This window comes from Xenopus laevis, chromosome 1S (genome assembly GCF_017654675.1).
Source record: "Xenopus laevis strain J_2021 chromosome 1S, Xenopus_laevis_v10.1, whole genome shotgun sequence".
In the NCBI taxonomy this organism is placed as follows: domain Eukaryota; kingdom Metazoa; phylum Chordata; class Amphibia; order Anura; family Pipidae; genus Xenopus; species Xenopus laevis.
Genome location: NC_054372.1, coordinates 176,545,832 through 176,566,217, shown reverse-complemented (window position 1 = coordinate 176,566,217; position 20,386 = coordinate 176,545,832). Strand labels below are relative to the sequence as shown.

General features: G+C 39.3%; 1 protein-coding gene across 2 annotated transcripts in view; it reads left to right on the top strand.

The window, feature by feature from the left end:
* The first annotated feature begins 344 nt into the window (after window positions 1-344).
* adamts6.S (ADAM metallopeptidase with thrombospondin type 1 motif 6 S homeolog) overlaps window positions 345-20,386 on the top strand; it is a 169,695-nt gene continuing 149,653 nt past the window's right edge. Inside the window, exons 1-2 of one of the 2 annotated variants that reach the window (XM_041580554.1) lie at window positions 345-836; window positions 19,988-20,361. In XM_041580554.1, coding sequence (XP_041436488.1) covers window positions 20,265-20,361 — 97 coding nt within the window. In that variant the 5' untranslated portion in view covers window positions 345-836; window positions 19,988-20,264. The remainder of the gene's footprint in view (window positions 837-19,987; window positions 20,362-20,386) is intronic. The other variant, XM_018241541.2, reaches the window with a different exon arrangement.

Below are 20,386 nucleotides of genomic sequence, written 5' to 3'. Positions count from 1 at the left end.
GGAGCAGAGTCTGCGACCCCTGGGGCCCACTAGGCACTGCCTGAGAAGAAAAGTCATTAACTCTTTAGTTATGGGTCTGATTCTCAACAAATGATTTTGTCCAAGAACTTTAAGTTTCGCTACTGTGCGTCTATACCGGGTACTATACTAATTTATTTAGTATTCACATCCCCGCAACTTAACTGTCCCGTCAGCTCTACCCTAAGACAGAAGCGGACCGTGAGGTACTTGCACGCTACATATCAAGGGAGACAGGGATGTACCATTGCACAGACAGGCTCCGCTCGCACCGTCCGTACCTCTCCGTGAGACTCGTTATGTGTGGGCTCCCCCTGACAGAACCCCTCTCCACCCATCCCCCTACACGTGACGCTACGCGCAGGCGCACCCCTACCAGCGCGCCCCCTCCCCTTCTACCCCCCGGTGACGTAGGTAAGCCTGGCCGCCTCTGTGACTGGAGCTGCCAAAAACTGAGCTGAACTAAACTTGGCGACGGGCCGAGCTATGACTGGCCGCTCCAGCGCAACTCTGCTGCCTCTCCTGCTGCTGCACTCCAGCTCCATACACTTGCACTAAAAGCTGCTCATAGAAAGCCAGCAGCCCTAAGCCCACACACACAACCAATAGCAATAAGAATTGGAATCATTGTAACAATGCAATGCCTCTCAGCTTTCTAGGTTCCCCCCCTCCTTAATGCTCTTGTTAGAAGTGTCTGGGATGATGGCACCAGGACAAGGCTGGATGCTGCTGGGGGATACCACTGCTCTTAGCACAGGGGGAGCAGAGTGAATGGAAGCTGCAGTGTCTCTTCCCATTGTCTCACCATGAGAAGAACGGTAAGAACAACCTTTCTACATATTTCTGTGTGCATGTGTTGTGCCTGGCTCATGGCTCATCTGTATTCAGCAGCAGCAGCTTCATTTCCATCTGTCCCCTGGAGAGAGGCATTTGCTGATTAGGGGCTAGTCATGTGACCATAATATTTGCCCTTTAATTATTCTACATTGCTTTTCGGTCATTTTATACATTTGATGTCAGCTTTGAGCTAAAACAGGGCTGTTGATGGCTTATAAACACTGCAAAGATGTGTGTTTTTTTTTTAAACATTTATTTTGCTTTATTATCCTGTTATGTTCAGCCTTCTGTGTATTGTGTCTGGCAGCTGACATAATATATCTATACAATCACTGTCCATAGACTTCCTTGAAGCAGCACCTCCAGAGGCTAAATATTTATAAGAAGTGGGGAAAATAATGTTTGCTCATCCCCCCCCCCTCCCAACTTCCATTAGGGAACGAAAAAAATACCTGCCTTCCTGTATATTTATCTTTTTTCCCTGTTAATTAATAATATTGGGATCAATCATCATTTTTACCAGCCAGGCCAGTAAAATAGCGGCCAGGTGGCAACCTTACAGTCAGACATGATTTACTGAGCCAGATGATAAATATTGATTGTTTCAGATCGGTCAGTATAAGGATTCTTTAAGGATTTCTAGGAACCCAGAAGTCCCCAAGGGCTTGCAATCAGTCAGTGGTGTTCAGTGATAGCAGAGAAAGTTTAGTCATTCCTCACAAGCGGAATTAAAGCCAGCGTTTCTGCTTCATATAATAAAAAGTCTGCTCGAGAGTCAGACAAGTGCATCGTTTCTGTCTGGACTCAGAGGGGCAGCATTAATGTGTGGCTTCAGTCTGATGCTTTAGGATATGTTAAGCTCTTAATAGGCTAATCAAAGAGATGTACGCGTGTGTTTTTGATTTCCTTTTGCCCACTTGGAGTTATTCAGACTCTTCACCTCGTCTTGTATCGACAGGCATCTATTGCTTTACAGTAGATGTGTGCAGGCGGTTGTTCTGTTGCTGAGGCACAACTGTCAGCGTTGCAAGGAATTCTGGGAGTTGTAGTTTAACAAATAACTGGAGAGATCCTTGCACTGAGATTCCCATGATCATTGTTTGAAGGTGCTATTTGTAGAAGGGTTATGTGAGGTGGACCCCCCCCCCCACACACCTTAATTTTGTTTAAAAAAATGGTATGGATACATAGCATCAGTGTTATTACCAAAACCATGATATTGGTAGAGGTCTCTTAAAAGCTGCAAGTCTGACGACAGGGGCCAGTCGGCATGCTGCCATCTATCTAACTGCTACAATGACTGTATGCGCTAACCTAATCCTCAGTTAACGTATCATCCCCCTGATATCATATATCTTCTAAATGTGTTTGGATTTGTTCTGGTTTCACTGATTTTGTTCAAGTTTGTACTTTATTTGGTGAGGCAGCGGAATTGTTATTATGTGAGCTGCTGGTGTAAAGCAGTTGGACATGTGCCAGCTGTCTGGGTCACACACGTTTTATCCAAATAAATTTAACGCCGCTGATGGATGGTAACTGCAAGATCAGCTGGAGCTCAGGTAGACCCTTTTGGGTTGCAGCTGCACTTCCCCTCCCCTTTAAGGGGGGAACAAGTGGGTGTTTAAAGGGACAGTAACAAAAAATCAAAGTGTTTTAAATTAATGAAGTATAATATAGTGTTGCCCTGCACTGGTAAAACTGGTGTGTTTGCTTTAGAAACACAACTATAGATTTTATAATCAAGCTGCTGTATAGCCATGGGGGCAGCCATTCAGGCACAGGATAGTAGATAACCGGTAAGTTCTGTAGAATCCCATTGTATACTACAGGGTTTATCTGTTATCTGCTGGGTATCCTGTGTCTTTTATCCTCTTCCAGCTTGAATGGCTGCCCCCATGGCTACACAGCAGCTTGTTTATATAAAGTATTGTAGAGTTTCTGAAACAAACACACCAGTTTTACCAGTGCAGCGCAACACTATATAATATTTACATTACTTAAAAACACTTTAATTTGTTTGGTGTTTTACTGATCCTTTAAGGAATAACTGAGTAAGTGGGGCTTTTATCAAGTTTATCTCTCCATACATCTTGCGCAAATGTGCATAGTAATATGATGCAGTCATGAATAATTATCTCTTCTTGAAAGCTGGCAACCCCCCAAAGTGACGAATTCAACACTACGTGCTTTCAATGCTAAAATCCAAATGTTAAAATTCAGATTCACTTCAGAAGCCCCAAATGTTGGACTCCCATAAAAAGAACAGTATAATATAGGTTTAAGTTGTGTAACTAAGGGTTAATTTCTAAACATAGGGAGGAGCACCAGATGAGGTGGACTTTTTTTTTCCTAGAAAGAACTTGAAAAAAAAAAATCTTTTAAAATAAATTTTCCGATGATGTAGTTTAAGGTCACCATTGCTTATTTTGGACAGTCTGCTCCTGGAGTAACTTAAACAGTGATTATACTGTATGACTTGGTTTTGACACAAGAAACATACAAGATCCATACTAATTAAGTTTCTTACTGACGAGCGGTTGAAGCTGCGCTTCCCTGTGTTCCGTTTTTCAGCTTTCAGCCGCAGGGGAGCGCAGGAATAGACGCATTTAGCTTTTTCCAATGTGGCTGTACTCACACAGGCGCGTGTAGGCGCCAAACGCAGGTTGAGACGCAACATGCTGCATTTTTCCTGCGTTTGAGTACAGCCCCATTGGAAAAAACGTAATGCGTCTATTCCTGCGCTCCCCTGCGGCTGAACGCAGAAAAACAGAGTGCAGCTACAACCGCACGGCAGAAAGAGCCCTTAGGGTGAGTGCCTTTTCTAGAAACAATTCTGACCATCCGGGGTTTTTAGCTGTCATCCCTATTTATCAAAATAGTAAAATTCTCCTTTTTTAGTCCATAATGCTTGTTATCGTTAGCCCTTGTTTATAATAATATTATTGCAAAACACTGTGTAATTTGCTGGCATACTATAAATAAATGATGATTAGTATCAAGCATAATTTTTTACAAGATGGGTGGAAACCATAGACTTTGAGAGACTTCCAAAGAATTTTCAAACTATGGCCATTCTGCTGTTTTTATCAGTATTAATTACTAATCAGCCTTATATCATGACATTTATATTCTATGTGAGCTGTATATTGTGAGTTGTTCCCTAAGTTCAGTAAGTGACAGCAGCACAGATCATGTGCAGTGGATCAGTAGAAAAGAGGATGGGGAGCTACTGGGGCATCTTTGGGACACAGATCTTCCCTGCTAAAGGGTTGTGGTTGCCTTGGGCTGGTACAGAAGCCCAAAATATAGTGTAATACATTTCTAGCCTTCTTCTTTAGTTCTCCTTTAAGTTTGTGGCTGAGCAGATCCACAAGCAAATTGGTCCAGGCAGGCCCATATAGAGCATCTCTGTTTATTTTGGTGCAAAAACAGTTGTCCAGAAGTGATGTGAGGGTTAGGAAGGAAAATGCATGGCAAATACTGTAGCAGAGAGTGGACCAAACATGGGGTAGACGACAGAAGAGGTACGTGCCTGGCGCCCCCCCCCCCCCAGCTTTTGCGCCCTAGGCACGTGCCTACTCTGCCTACCCCTAGTTCTGGCCCTGTGGCCCAAATTTCAATCCGAACCCGGATGAACCTGAGGGTTAACACGGGTTTTGGTTCAACCCGCACATCACTATTGCGCAGCTCTTTGACCATTAGAGAATTGCAGCCTTCTAAGGGATGTATTTTGATCTCAGGGCTCTAATTGTAGTTCTAATTGTAATTTCTCTATCCTATGGCCCCTTTTGACTTATAGCATGTTCAAAGAATTTTAGAGAAAATAAGTACCCTGCTTTTAACCAGTTATCACATATAAAAGATCACTTAAAAACTATTTACCTTCTATTTGTAGGTAGTAACCTTAAAATTAGAAAATAAATGGATTCTTAGCAGTAGCAACACTAATTAACCCCCACCTCAATGGTGTACAATCTACATTGGCTTACAATTGAAGTGTTCTATATCTAAGGGTAGGACAAAACGCCGACGTCAAATTGCATGCGACGGAAATAAGGTAAGAGAATGCATTGTTTGATGAAGTCGCAGCATTGATCAGACACGACACGACTGTCTGATGCAGACACAGCGTGTAGCATCTGCATCCCACAGTCGTGTCGTGTCAGATCTACACTGCGACTTAATCCGCCATTTCTATCTCTTACCTTATTTCTGTCGCATGCGTTTCGTCATCGGAACGTGCTGAAAACGTCCATGTAGTTCTACCCTAAAGTGCAGTGCAATCATACCAGTTCATTAATTAAAATTAATTAATTGTAATTTTAATTACAAAGACAATCAATTTCTTCCAGTGCTTGTTAGATAATAATTAATGTTAGACCTTAAATAATTCATTAGAAATTCATCAACTGGCTTGTTAAAAATCAATTAATCTAAAGTGCAGTGCAATAAATAGTAGTAAGGTTTTCTTCCCAAATTATATTAATAAATAGAAGAGGTAGTGACCATTAATAAATTATTTAACCAATTTGCTCAGGTTCATTAGATAATAGAGAGAAAATGAAATAAAAGATGGTGGAGTTGTCCCAAAACTATTGCTTGATGATTTCTATCACAAAGTTGGAGACGGCATGGTAACCGCGACTGAGGTCTCGTTTTTAAACTTTTCCCTAAGATGTATAGAGAACTGACTGAGCCTAAAAACACAAATCCTTGGCCCCTTGGAGTTGTATTAGAGGAGTATGGTAAATAAAAAGGAGATAAGTGTGAGCTTGAGCAATTAGTCCCCTAATCGCCATCCCTACACAACCAATTCCCAACTGATAAGTATAAAACCACTTTAAACTATAATAGCGTTAAAACCAAATATATTGAGCAGAAAACTGCGGTTTAACGCTATAATTTAAGTGACCATTTATATGTGATAACTGGTTATAAGCAGGGTACTTTTCTTTCCTCTAAAATTCTTTGAACTCAAGTTATACTGACTCAGGTCAGACCTCTGCTTTAATCTGGTGGATACCATTATACTGTAAGTAGGTAATTAAGGGTATCTATTTCTTCCTTCTTTATGACTTATAGTATGGGTTATGTCCTTCCTGTAGAAAGCTATCCAGAACTGATGTAAAACAAGAAAAGATAATAATAAGATTATTATTATTATTAACATTTATATAGCGCCAGCATATTTCGCAGCACTGTAAAGTAAATGTGTTTATACAACTAAATAGCATTAAATACATACATAGAGCATGTGGAGTTGCATACATCACAACCAATACCGGTAGGCCCTGTGCAAAGGAGCTTACAATCTAAAGGGAAGGGAATGAGACACAAGGTGTGGGAGTGGGCAAGATTGAATTAAGTGAGTGAGAAATGTGGTACTGTATGTGGTATTGCATTTGGTAGTTAAGCAGAGTGAGGGTAGGCTTCTCTGAAGAAGTGTGTTTTAAGAGATCTTTTGAAAGCAGAAAAGTTGGGAGAAAGTCGGACAGACCGAGGAAGAGAATTCCAGAGGAGGGATGCAGCCCTTGCAAAGTCTTTGATGCGAGAATGGGAGGAGGTAATGAGAGAAGAGTTGAGTTGCAGGTCAGTAGAGTAGCAAACAGTTCGGTGAGTATATAGAGATGAGATCAGAGATGTAGGGTGGTAGATGATTGTGAATTTGGTCTTCCTGAAGATCTTCCTCAAAAACTAGCATTTCAAAAACAATCTGTAAAAAGTAAAATTCTAACATTTATTAGGACCATAGGAGCACTACTGTATTTATGCAACCCTAGCCTACCAAAGGAAACTGTGCTAGTTTCTTATTTCTGCTGGCCACATACTTTGCCTTAACATAACTTTAAGGACCCTAGTTCTTCAATGGTATAGATCATTTGTATTGATGGATGCTTTTGCCATCTACTTGGTTACAACTCTTACCACTTTCCTGTGCTCCTGTCTGATAAATATTGAGCTAAATGAAATGCTAACTGGAGTGAGGCGAGAACAAGGCAAGAAGAATTTAATTAAGGTGTCCCTGCTTGGTGCAGACTGGAAAAAATTGTATTGTAAAAAAAAGTCTGTGTGCCAAGAGCTTATTGGCTGCTGCTAAGCCTGCACTATTGACACATTTAGCCCTTACCAGTAACTGTTTTATTTATTATAACCAAGAGTGGGTGGAAAGTAAGGATCAAGAGAGATTTTTGTAGGAGGTGTAAACATGGGAGATACTGTAGTAAGGTGTGTCTTACTTAACATGGAATCACACCCTCTTTTCCATATTTATATGTCCTCACGCATACATAGGTGATATCATTCAATTGATTATATTCTTGATGAGATGCATTTGTCTTGTTGCGAATTTCAGTTGATTGTGGTCATTTGTGGTACAATTTTTTCATTCCAGTACTATGCTACAGTATATATAAATGTTTTAGTGTATTGATTTAGGTTGTCTTCTATTTGCTGACCACCCTGCACTCACCAAGTTCAATTGCAATTAAATATTATTGAAATTCCTTTAGGAATCTGACCTAGTACATAGCTCAGGGCTGCCTTAGGCTTCTTTAGGGAATCCCTGCACCCTGAGGGGCAAATTCACTAAGCGCCGAACGCTAGCGTCAATTTGCTAGCGTTGGGCATTTTCGTTACTTCACAAATTCACTAACGAACGCTGGCGTAGATTCGCTAGTGTTACTTCGCACCCTTACGCCTGGCGAATTTTCGCTACGGACGTAACTACGCAAATTCACTAACGCGCGCAGTGTACTGAACGCTACCTTTTACGCTAGACTTCCTTCGCCACCTCAGACCAGGCGAAGCGCAATAGAGTAGATAGGGATTGCTTCAAAAAAAGTCAACATTTTTTCAAATTCCCAAAAAACGCTGGCGTGTTTTCTACATTATGGGTGATAGGCTGAAAAAGATCGAAAATTTTTTTAGGGCTCCCCTCCTTCCCCCCTACATTTCCTGACTCATGGCAACTTACCTATACAGTGGGCACATGTGTAGAGAAAAATAAAAATTTTATTTGATGTTTTGAAGGTTTTCTAGGCATTTGTAGTGCTGATACGTATTCCTCCATTGAAATTTGAATTTGGCGCCGTATGCAAATTAACCTTCGCTAGCGTAACTTCGCTTCACTTAGCGAATCAACGCTAGCGCAACTTCGCAACCTTACACTACCCCTGTGCGCAACTTCGGATTTTAGTGAATTTGCGGAGCGCTGGCGAAACTACGCCTGGCGAAGCGCGGCAAAGTTGCGCCTGGCGCAACTACGAATCTTAGTGAATTTGCCCCTAAGAAGGGTGGACTTAACTTTTGCTGCCAGGTGAGTAATGCTAAGGGGCAGATTTATCGAGGGTCGAATTAAAAATTCAAATTCGAAATTCGGAGAAAAGTTTTTTAAATTCGAATCAAATTCAGTTTGAGTTTTCAGGTCGATTTAATTCATCCGAGTTTTAAAAATGAGATTTTTTTTAAAATAAATTTAGATTGGTCGAATTTAGAATTTAAAAACTCCCATAAATGTGCCTCCCCGTGACTGAGCTTGATGAAGCTCTTTATACATTAATATAGTATGCAGATGCTGTGTTTCTTATCCTTTCTGATCCTTGGCTTAGGGTTGTCCACCTTTCAATTAACATTGTATCATGTAGACATTAATACTCTTAAGCTGGCCATAGACGCAAAGATCCGATCGTACGAATCAACGTACGATCGGACTTTCCCATCTCCCGACCCTCCACTAACCATTCAGATCAAAGTCTTTACCATTCCGATCAAATAGAACAGATCACCCAATGTTCTGCCCCTGACGGCAATCGTACGATACTTATGTCTGACAACACTAGTGACAGTCTCCCTCTGAAAATCGTACGATCGGCAATACACGCAGAGATATTATCGGCAGCCGACAGAAATTTTCTAACCTGTCCGATTGACCAAACGACCGATCTCCGACGGACAAAAAATGTCGGGACTCTCCACACATGGTCCGAAAATCGTACGAATCCACGATTCGTACGATCGGATCTTTGCGTCTATGGCCAGCTTAAGACAATTTGTAATTGACCTTCATTTTCCATTATTTCGTTTGTTTTTCATTTGTTTAGCTTTTTGTTTGGTGTATATGGTCTTTTTTTACCCAGCAAACAGGCAGTGGTTTGAACGAGACCATTTGAAAGCTGGAAAGAATTAAAGACAGAAATAATTTAACATTTATTTAAAATTTACATTTAAAAAAACAATTGCAAAGTTGCCATTCTATAAAATGCTAAAAGTTAACTTAAAGACAAACCACCCCTTTAAAGCAATTTTGAGAAACGAGAACAGAATTCTAAAACAGACTGTGTTTCTAATTTGTTACTGAATTTCAGTGTAAATAAATATGTTCTGCGCAAAGGCAAACCGTCATATAAAGATTGTATGTTTTTACCAAAAAATATGCAAGCTCATAATACGTTTTGCTTCGCTGACTGCATACATAATTATAACTGGGAGCAGATATGATTCGCTTTACCAGCTCCTGCATAGGCAATTTTATATGTTGGTAATACCTTGCCTCTGCATAACTTCTGTTTATGGATTTCAGCCTAAATTTAGTACCCAGTGCTTCCATAATTTAGTATTATTATCCTTTGTATTGCATCGGCACATTTACACAGGACTTTACAGAGATTGTTCATCATTTATCAACCTCTGATCCAGGGGATCTTAAGGGTAAGGGCACACCTGGAGATTCAGGGAGATTTAGTCGCCCGTCGGCTAATTACCTCTTCTTTAGGGCGACTAATCTCCCAGAACTGCTTCCCCGTGTCTTCCACCTGCTTCAGTGAAAAAACACCTGCGCCAATGCATTTGCGTTGATTTGGACTAATCGCCTCTAAAGTTCCCTATCATATGTACTCATACTCAAGCCAATTAACCTGCTTGTATTCCTTTGAAATCTGTGAAGAAATCAGAGTAACTGTAGGAAACCCATGCAAACATTTGTACGAAGTGTTGCTAAAATAAAAAAAGAGAAAAGAGCAAAGGTTCTAGTGATATAAGTTTAAAAGATTAGGCGATGGAGCTGAATTGCAAATCACTGAACCCTGGAGACTGTTTGCAACCTGTGTGCAAAGGGTGCTACATTGATTAGTCTTCTTCTGTATATAAAGTTGTAACATTAAAGGCGAACTATTGCAAAAAAGAGAATTTAATATTATCTTCAGCATAAGAAAATTTCTAAATACAATCAATTAAATATTCTGAACTGTATCTGAAATAATCGAGTTTATCTTCACTTTTCCTCTCTCAGCATCTGTTTCTCTTCATTCTGTCTTCATGCAGGGGTTGAGTGTCATATGAATGATCCAATATATCTTATAGGGGGGCTTCTTTGGCGTAGAAGATGTAGTAGAGGTCACTGTATTAAAAACACCAGAAATCCTGTCTCTCTACATGCAGAATTTGTGCAAAAGGCAGTTATTTTGTTAGATTTTGTTTGTACTGGAATCAGTTATTTGATTGAGCTCTAATTCATCTGCTAGGAAGGAAGCCCCCCCCCCCATATGATATATTGGATCATTCATCTGACACCCAACTGCTGAATGAAGAGAAACAGATGCTGAGAGAGGAATAGTGAATATAAATTTGATTATTTAAAGGAGAAGGAAAGGCAAAAATAAATACCTATTTACCTGTAATGTACACCCCAAGACCCTCAAATTCGCTAAGGTAGCAATCCACATAGTCCTTTCTAATCATGTCCCTGTTACGATTGCTTATTTATTCAGGCAGACGCCATCTTAGTAAGGTAACGAAAGCTACCGTTGCCTCCTTTTCCTTATTGCGCATGCGCAGAAAAAGAACATCTTAGGAGCTCATTAGGGAACAGCACCAGCAGCTCAGTAGTGCGAACGATCAGCACAAACGCGCACAAAAGTAGGAGCGCTCCTGTATGTATTTTTCACTGACCCCCAATGAATATTTACAGGGGAAAATGTTACAGGGGAGAATGTTTATTAAAGGGGCCACTGGCCACCAATGTATATTACAGGGTCAATGCTTCAGGGTCAATGAGGACGCACGCATATTCATATTAGCCTGCGCTTTATCATGAATAGGAGAAAGGCAGCGCCGACAGAACATGCGCAGTGGATGTAAATTATACCCTATGCACCTCAAGGCTGCCTCTGGCAGCAGGAAAGTAGAAGACTGTGTAAAGCGTGACGTCACCCAAGTCCCACGCTTCATGTTCCTATGAGCGCAACTGCTTCCAGATTAGACCAGTAAGAAAACTTTGAAAATGCTAGGTAAGTTCTTTGTCCACAAGACAAGAGTAGAGGCCTATTTATCATTTGCCTTTCCTTCTCCTTTAAGAAACAATGCAGAATATATAATTGATTGTATTTAGAAAGTTCCTTACTTCAGTATGAAGAAGCTTATATAGAATTTAAATTTTTTCGACACATCTGTGAATTTCAGATGTCGCCTTTCTGCAGAGTTATAATGTGTCGTTGTGATTGGATTAGTGGAAGAGTCTATATGCCGAGAACTTCCCACACTGAAGAAACTGAAGAAGCTGCTCGGATTAGTAGTGAAAAGTCTTCAATAATTACTCAACAAATCCAGGTGTTTTTTGAATTACTTATATTAGATATACCATGACCTGGATGAATGAAAATCTTCAAATTTACATTTTTTCGATAGTTCCCCTTTAATATTTTCAAATATTACATTTTATAAAAAAAGGCATTAGGCAAGTCTAGGTCTAGTAAAGGTGGCCATACACGGGCTGATAAAAGCTGCCGACAGACACCGGCTTCAACGATCGAGATCTGTCCGAAAGTCGGCCAGATCTCGATCGGATGGGGCGAAAAATCCCATCGGATCGCGGCCGCATCTATTCGTTGATGTGGTCCCGCTATCCGACCGCCCATTACTATTCGTTAGGATCCGATCGTTGGGCCCTAGGGCCCACGATCGGATCAGCCCGATATTGCCCACCTCAAGGTGGGCATATCGGGGAGAGATCTGCTCGTTTGGTGACATCGCTAAACGAGCGGATCTCTCTGTGTATGGCCACCTTAACCCATAGCGACCATTCAGATGTTTGACCATAAATGCTACCTTGGTTGCTACAGTTTACTATACCTTTATTGCACTGCCCCCTTGTATATAGTTTATTAAACATTTCTGTCTTTCCAGTTATCTAAGGCCACTCACTGCATTCTGTTTACTCTAAGGATGACCACAGGCTTATATTTGTAGTTGTGCAGTATCTTTGGGACTACATTGATGGACATCCCTGCCCCTTGAGGCACAAGTACTTGTAAAAATAGTTGAACAGATTCTTCCACTTAGCTCAGTCACACCCATTAATTAATTCAGATGTTGGCATAGTGCATCAGGTTTAGAGAGCAGAAAGACCATCTGGTTCTTGTGTTTCCCATTATCCTTTACAATTCTAATGTAGTATCTGGCCACTTTAGCTTACTCCTGTCCTTTTCCAGAACAGTGTTCCACTTCTAAATATTCATTCTAGTTGAGTGCTTCCCCAGACTTCCCTTTTGGCCGCAGTCTGAGAGGGGGGAGCTTGGTGGAGAATCTGTTTCCAATATTTACTATGCAAGGGAAAAGAGAAAAATATCCATTGGGTTCAGATTTGTTTTATTTTATTTTTTTTAATCAAAACAGAAGCATTGCAGCCGACACATGTCTGGGGAATGAGGACACTGTACTTATACACTGGGGGCTGTTAAGCCATATTTACCTTGAAGGGAAACAGCTAAAATGCATACAGATGTGGACAGCAACCTTTATTAGAACAGGTGTTGTCCTTCTTGCATTCTTTTAAAAAGGAAATTCTTTTTTTCCCTGAGATTCAAACATGACCCTCTTTCACCTTTAGTTTATTCCACTTTAGTGTTGGACTGAGATAAATACCAAGAAGGGTTTGCCTTCCGAGTAAATCTCTCTTGCTCATTAAACCATTCACACCTTCAGTGTAAGGCTCAGTATCATGTTGCAACTCGTAGGACCTTATAAATACCTCCCTGGGCAAGTCTGCCAGCGGTGACCTCTACTGGCACACACTAGTTTTTTTTTATTTACCAGACGTCTATGGTCCAGAAAATATATATAAAAAAAAAATTATCTGTTATATGAATTACCAGTCAACCCTTAGGAAACATAAAATCATTTATTTTTATACAGTATACTTCCACGTAGTACTTTACATTAAAATGGGTAGTTCACCTTTCTGTTAACTTTTAGGGGCCGATTTATCAAGGGTCGAATTTAGAATTTGAAAAACATCGAAATTCGAATTCAAAAAGACCAACCGAAATGAAATTTTTTTTTGGCCGAATAGGTCTGTTTTCGATCGAATACAAATCAAAGTAATATCGCATTCGCATCGTACGATTTGTTTTTCCCCAAAAAAAACTGGCAAATGTTTGAGGTCGAATTTTTTCAAATTAAAATCAAATTTGGGCTATTCCCTAGTCCAGGGGTGACCAAACTTTTTTGCAACAAGGGCCAGATTTGGTGAGGTGAAAATGTGTGGGGGCCGACCATTCAGCCTGACATTCTTTGAACCATTAAAATCATTTAACTCATTTAAACAAGGAATGGAGTAGCTGTGGAAGTAATATTTGGGCACTTTAGTGAAATGATCTGCCACTTGGTCTATACAGCTGCCTGTGTGCTGAAGTTGTTAGTAATAGACACGTTCTGGCACATAGTGACGCGCTGCTCTCACATACTTCTTTAGTTTACTGTACTGGCACGTCAGTAAAGCTGGCCATAGACGCAAAGATCCGATCGTACGAATCGTGGATTCATACGATTTTCGGACCGTGTGTGGAGAGTCCCGACATTTTTCGTCCGGCGGAGATCGGTCGTTTGGTTGATCGGACAGGTTAGAAAATTTCTGTCGCCTGCCGATAATATCTCTGCGTGTATTGCCGATCGTACGATTTTCAGAGGGAGACTGTCACTAGTGTTGTCAGACATAAGTATCGTACGATTGCTGTCAGGGGCAGAACATTGGGTGATCTGTTCTTATTTGATCGGAATGGTAAAGACTTTGATCTGAATGGTTAGTGGGGGTTTGGGAGATGGGAAAGTCCGATCGTACGTTGATTCGTACGATCGGATCTTTGCGTCTATGGCCATCTTAAGTCTATTGCACCTGTATGTGAGAGTGGCGCGTCACTATGTGCCAGTACGTGTCGATTGCCAACTCCTTCAGCACACATGCAGCAGTATAGACCAAGTAGCAGATCATTTCACTAATGTGCCCAAATATTACTGCTATGGCTACGTGATTCCTGATCGTACTGTGCTGGCCGTATTATTATTAATTTCATGATGGAGGCTGAGGGCCGGTGTGAATTTGAAAAAACGGGGCGCATTAGGCCCCCGGGCCTGACTTTGGACATGCCTGCCCTAGTCGAAGTACTCAAAAATTAGCTCGAAATTCTAATTTTTTCTAATTCTAAATTTTCAGTTCGACTTTTGTTAAATCTGCCCCTTGTTTTATAGAATGTGTTTTATAGAATGCCCCAACTTTTCAATTGGTTGTCATTATGTATTATTTTTTTTTATAGTTTTTGAATTATTTGTCTTTTTATTCTGACCCTTTCCAGCTTTCAAATGGGGGGTCGCTGACCCCATCCAAAAACAAACGCTCCGTAAGGCTACAAATTAAATTTTATTGCTGCTTTTTATTACTCATCTTTCCATTTAGACCCTCTCCTATTCATATTCCAGTCTCTTATTCAAATCAATGCATGGTTGCTAGGGTAATTAGGACCCTAGCAACCAGATTACTGAAATTGCAAACTGGAGAGCTGCTGAATAAAAAGCTAAAAACTACAAAAACTACAAATAATAAAAAAAAATATTAAAAGCAATTGCAAATTGTCTCAGAATATCGCTCTCTACATCATACTAAAAGTTAGTTGCTGTTAATACAGCAATGTCAAGTGGCTTCCCATAGTTCCCTATTTAAAAATGAATGTCACATTTCTTCTATTAACAGTATAAGAGCTTTGGGAGTAGCCATTTTCAGTATGGATGGACCAAAATATTAATCTGAATACCAATTCATTATGAAACCATTTTGAAATTTGAGAAAACATACAAAGTGCATCTCCGAGATTTCATACTCTTGTCCTTTAAGAACTCGAATTCGATTATTCCCTACCTAAAACCTGCCAAATTGCTTTTTAAATCATTAGGAGAGGTCCATGAATCAATTTTGAGTTTTTTTAACTTTTTTTGGAGAAAAAAACTCCAATCGAGTTTTTAAAATTCGAAAACAATTGGATTCAAATTAGATCCGAGTTTTCAGGTCGATTCCATTCATCAGAGTTTAAAAAAAATTACATTATTTTATATATATTTCGATTGGTCGCATTTAGAATTTATGGGTGTTTATGGGAGTTTTTAAAATCTCAAATGCATTTGAAATTAGACCTTTGATAAATGTGCTTCTTAGAGTGAGAGATGGACTAAAGTTACTTAGTAGAATAACATGAAGGATAGTGGAGCATTTGTATTTTAGTGTGATTTGCTAGTATAGACACTCAAGTGTGTAGTCTCTGTGAAGAGGTGAATACTTTGGAGTGCCTTCTACGTTGCCTTCTACACTGTAGCTGTTGATCAGTCCTGCACATTGACTTGGAGGAATTTTAGCCCATTCCTCCATACAGAACAGCTTCAGTTATTGGATGCTAATGGGTTTCCTCACATGAACCACTTTCCACAACATTTCAGTTGGATTAAAGTCAGGACTTTGAATTGGTCATTCCAGAACATTCACTTTATTCTTCCTTAACCATTCTTTGGTAGAACTACTTGTGTGTTTAGGATCGTTGTCTTGCTGCATGATCTGCTGTCTCGTGCGATTCAGTTCACAGACAGATGTCTTGACATTTTCTTTTAGCATTCTCTGGTATAGTTCAAAATGTATTGTTCCATCAATGATTGCAAGCCTTCCAGGCTCAAATGCACCAGAACACTTCCACTACCATGTTTTGCAGATGGAAAAAGGTTTTGCAGATGAAATGCATTGTGTAACGCACCTAATTTAAGCCAAAAAGTTCTATTTTGACTTCAATTGTCCACAAACATTCTCCCAGTTTCCTTCTGCTTAGTCCACATAATCCTTAGCAAACTATAGATGGTAAGCAATATTTTTAAGGGGAGAGCAGTGACTTTCTCCTTGCAAACCTGCCATGCACACCACTGCTGTTCAATGATCATTAGTGATGGTGGTTCCTTTGTAACCTCTCGGACAATTAGACACCTGGCAGTTGGAGTTCTCTTTGATGGTCGACCATTTCTGAGTAGGGTAACAATTGTCTTGACTTTCCTCTGACTGTTGAAGTCCAAACTCTTTAGAGATAGTCTTTTAACCTTTCCCAGCTTTATGCATTAACAACTTGCTAGATCCTCCATCTTTTAAATTATAATAGGCTCATTCATTCACACCTGATTGTCATCCCATTGTGTGAAAACACCAGTCTCTGATTTTACCTTCAAATTATATGATAATCCTAAAGATTCACTTACTTTTGCTACACGCAGATGTATGTTATGGAATAATTGTTTTTCAATAAATACATGACCAAATATGACTTTTGTTTCCTTAGTTTAACTAGGTTTTCTTCATGTACAGATAATGCTTCAGTTCACGTTCATATAAAAATAAACAAACTTTCAAGCACCACTGTATATGTGACTGTATAGATAGGTCTGTATACATTTGTGTACAGCTGTGCACTGGGGTTCATTTAGAGAGGTTGAATTTTTTTTTTTTTTTTTTACCAAACTTAAATATATTAAATATATAAATGTAGGATGCTCAGCACTGTCTGTAAAAGGTAGGGAGTGCGTTATGATCATAATCAGACATTTTATACACATTACTGCCTACAGTAATGTTAAGGAAGAACTATCTGCATGATAAAGTGGGACCAGCTACTTGCAAAAATGTTTTTTATGTGCAAAGGTATGCTGGGAATCTCAAAGGAAGAAAAAGCAAAAGAAATATATTTTTTTCTTTGTTGAAATTATAGCATTGATAGCATCAGTTCAAACTTGCCTCAACAAGAGGGCACTAAAATGTAATTTGGCTAAGCAGATGTTTACTGAAGATATCTGTATGTATTCCATCACCAGTCCAGACTTTACATGAGGCCAGAATTTATTCTTATACTTATTCGAAGAGTGGATGTTTCATATAGTTTTCTTTCAGCACTAGAATAATAGGATCATGGTAAAATCCATCTGTAATTCTAACAACATTACTCTAATGCTGAGTTAATGGTGGTCAAGGTTTATAAGTGTAATTTAATCCTGTGGCACACTAAGGGGCAGATTTATAAGGGGTCAATTTGAAAATTTGAATTTCTTTATGGTCAAAACTGTCAAATTTGATTTGACAGGAATTATCCAAACTCGATTCCCGTTTTTTAAAAAAATTTATATTTGATTTCGAGATTTATCATACTCTGGACCTTTAAGAATTCAAATTTGACTATTCCCTGCATAAAACCTGCCGAATTACTGAATAAGTCAATGGGAGAGGCGCAGGGATCAATTTGTTGATATTTGTAGCCTTCCTAACATTTGAGTTTTTCTCAGAGTATGGTAGAATTCCATTTGAGTTTTTGAGTCGGTAAAATATTCGAATTTCGAGTTAAACCTAATTCATGTGAGTTAAAAAAACTCGCATGAATTCGAAATTCGACCCTTGATAAATGTGCCTCTCTCGTTGCATGTATGTGTATTTATATTTAAATAGCGCTTCTTGTGCTCGCAGCACTGAACAGCAGAACAGTACATTAATAGAACAAAGAGGGGGTCATTACAAAATAAATACAAACTACATTTACAAAAAAGAGCTTAGTGTGAAAAAGACAAGAGGATGGAGGTCACTGATCCATTGAGCTTGCACTCTAAACAGTCTTCAAGTTTTTAGTCTTTAAGTTTAGTTCTGAAGAGACTGAGTAAGAATTCTCTCTGGAAGAATTCAGGGATGGCATTCCAAATATAAGGTGCAGCAAGACAGAAAGGTTTAAAAGGTTTGTTCACCTTTGAGTGAACTGTTAGTATGATATAGAGAGTGATATTCTGAGACTGTTTGAGGTTGGTTTTCATTTTTTATTATTTGTGTTTTTTTGAGTTATTTAGCTTTTTATTCAGCAGCTCTCCAGTTTGCAATTTCAGTAATCTGGTTGGTAGGGTCCTAATTACCCTGGCAACCATGCATTGATTTCAATAAATGGTTGGAATATGAATAGGAGAGGCCCAAGTAATAAGATGAGCAATAAAAAATACATTTGTAGCCTTACAGAGCATTTGTTATTAGATGGGGGTCAGCGATCGGATGGGATGAAAAATCCCGTCGGATCGCGGCCGCATCTGGTCGTTGATGCGGTCCCGCGATCCGACCGGCCATTACTATTCGTTAGGATCTGATCGTTGGGCCCTAGGGCCCACAATCGGATCAGCCCGATATTGCCCACCTCAAGGTGGGCATATCGAGGAGAGACATCGCCAAACAAGCGGATCTCTCAGTGTATGGCCACCTTAACACAAAGCTTTAAACAAGACACACAGTAATATTATTTATACCACAGTTGTTCAGAATGAGACCACACAGCTGCAGTGAGCTATAAGTTTGCCATCTGCAATGTAGTTTTTCAGAGGTGCCCCCCCCCCAACCTCTGCTTCTTATCAGGGGATTTTAGCTATAGTTTAGCAACACAAGCAGTGACTCAGGTTGTATAACCCTGATATGTTTTAGCTGGTTACCAGGATATTATGTTTTGTGGTATACCCTGTACAATGATTTCACTTATCATCATGTTGTGCAATCAGATATCCCATTCTCCAAAACTCAGAGGAAGGGAAAATGAAGAATTATACAATTTTCCTTTTAGCATCTAATGAAAAATGAGCTGTCTGGCTTTGACACATTATTAAGGTTAGTGTTATGTTTAGTCTTTTTAATGTTTATTTAGGCTATGGAGATCAACACTGGTTTAATTGAATTACTTACTTTTGACTACTTTAGCTTTGACCACTGAACTGAATATTTAGTTATTTGTTTTTTCTGTGCCATACTGTATACTGTATATGAATTTCCTTTTATGTTTTTCAAATGAAAATGTAAAGGGATTAATATTTAATTGTATTCCTGTTGCAAGGCTTTCCTAAAGGTGTTTAAAAAGCATACTGATAGGCAATTTGTTAGTCTGGACTAGTGATGGGGGCAAATCTGACCAGTTTTGCTTAGCAAAAGTGAAAAATTCACCAAATGCATTGAAATCTACTGGCAACAATTCTTTTCACCCATTGGTGCCTATGGGAGTCTTTTTCACTGCAAAAGCTGGCGAAAAATTTTGCTCATCACTACTGTAATTCCTATAATAGCAATATCATTCTAGGGTATTATGTTCTTTATTATTAAACTTTCATTATCTTTTATATACTGTTGTCATGTTAACCATTGCTTTACAGGTATTGATTATCATTCTCACAAACTATACAATTTATGTTCCTGCCACTTTCACACAACATGGACTACAAGGAGGGTCCGTTTTTTCGCAATCTAGTTAACCCGCCTTTACATAACATTAGAAAAAGTGTGTAAACACTAGCTGAACTTTCAAAAACAATTATAAATATATAATTTTACCATACATAATTCAGATTCCACATGTTGAAATGAAACCACTAAAGGCTGCCCTGAATTTTTATAATTAGGGTTAGGGTATCACCTTTCCTTCACCTTTTTCCATTGAACAGTGATAGGTTCTCTAAATTGCAGCCCCTCTGCTTTCCATGGTGAGTGGTGCACAGATTCTTTGGGAAGCACATGAGACTTCAAGGTGAAAAAGGGGTTACAAGACTCTGTGAGCATAAAGTGGGGTTGGGGAATGGTTCTTACAATTGAGAGAGAGAGACTGAAATGTCAGAAGGATATCAAATATTATAAGGAGAGAGAGAGAGAGAGAATATTAGACCTTTTAAAGAATATACAGTACACCCCTTGTACTAGGCATAAATAAGCAAATAATGCTTAGGTTAGGGTACGTTTAAAACAAAACATGGCTAAACATTTTCTTGTGATTCTTTTTAATAGGTTCAAAAGTGGCCAGCGTTTTTATTTCTTTCCTCTGGACTAAGAATATGACAGTGGATAAGCGAGAAGGTGCAAAGTTCAAAAGAAGAGCATCTTTTTTTATAGAAAAAAAAGGAAAGGAAGCAGCCAGTACCTTAACTGGTGGCACATAAAGGAAACCTTTTTAAATGGACTTGTTATGGTGCTGTTCTGGGGAGGGCTAACATTTTAATACTGCCTTAGCCTCAAGATAAAAAAGAGGAAAGAAAAAACATTGTTCAGTGTTTCTTTTTAAATTATGGAAATTTGGTGGAAGACGTTGACCTGGATTTTAGGTCTTGTCATGGCTTCATCGAACTGTCACAGGGACAACAGAGTTACATATAGTTCCCAAGGTAGGATTTCATCATTTTATATGTT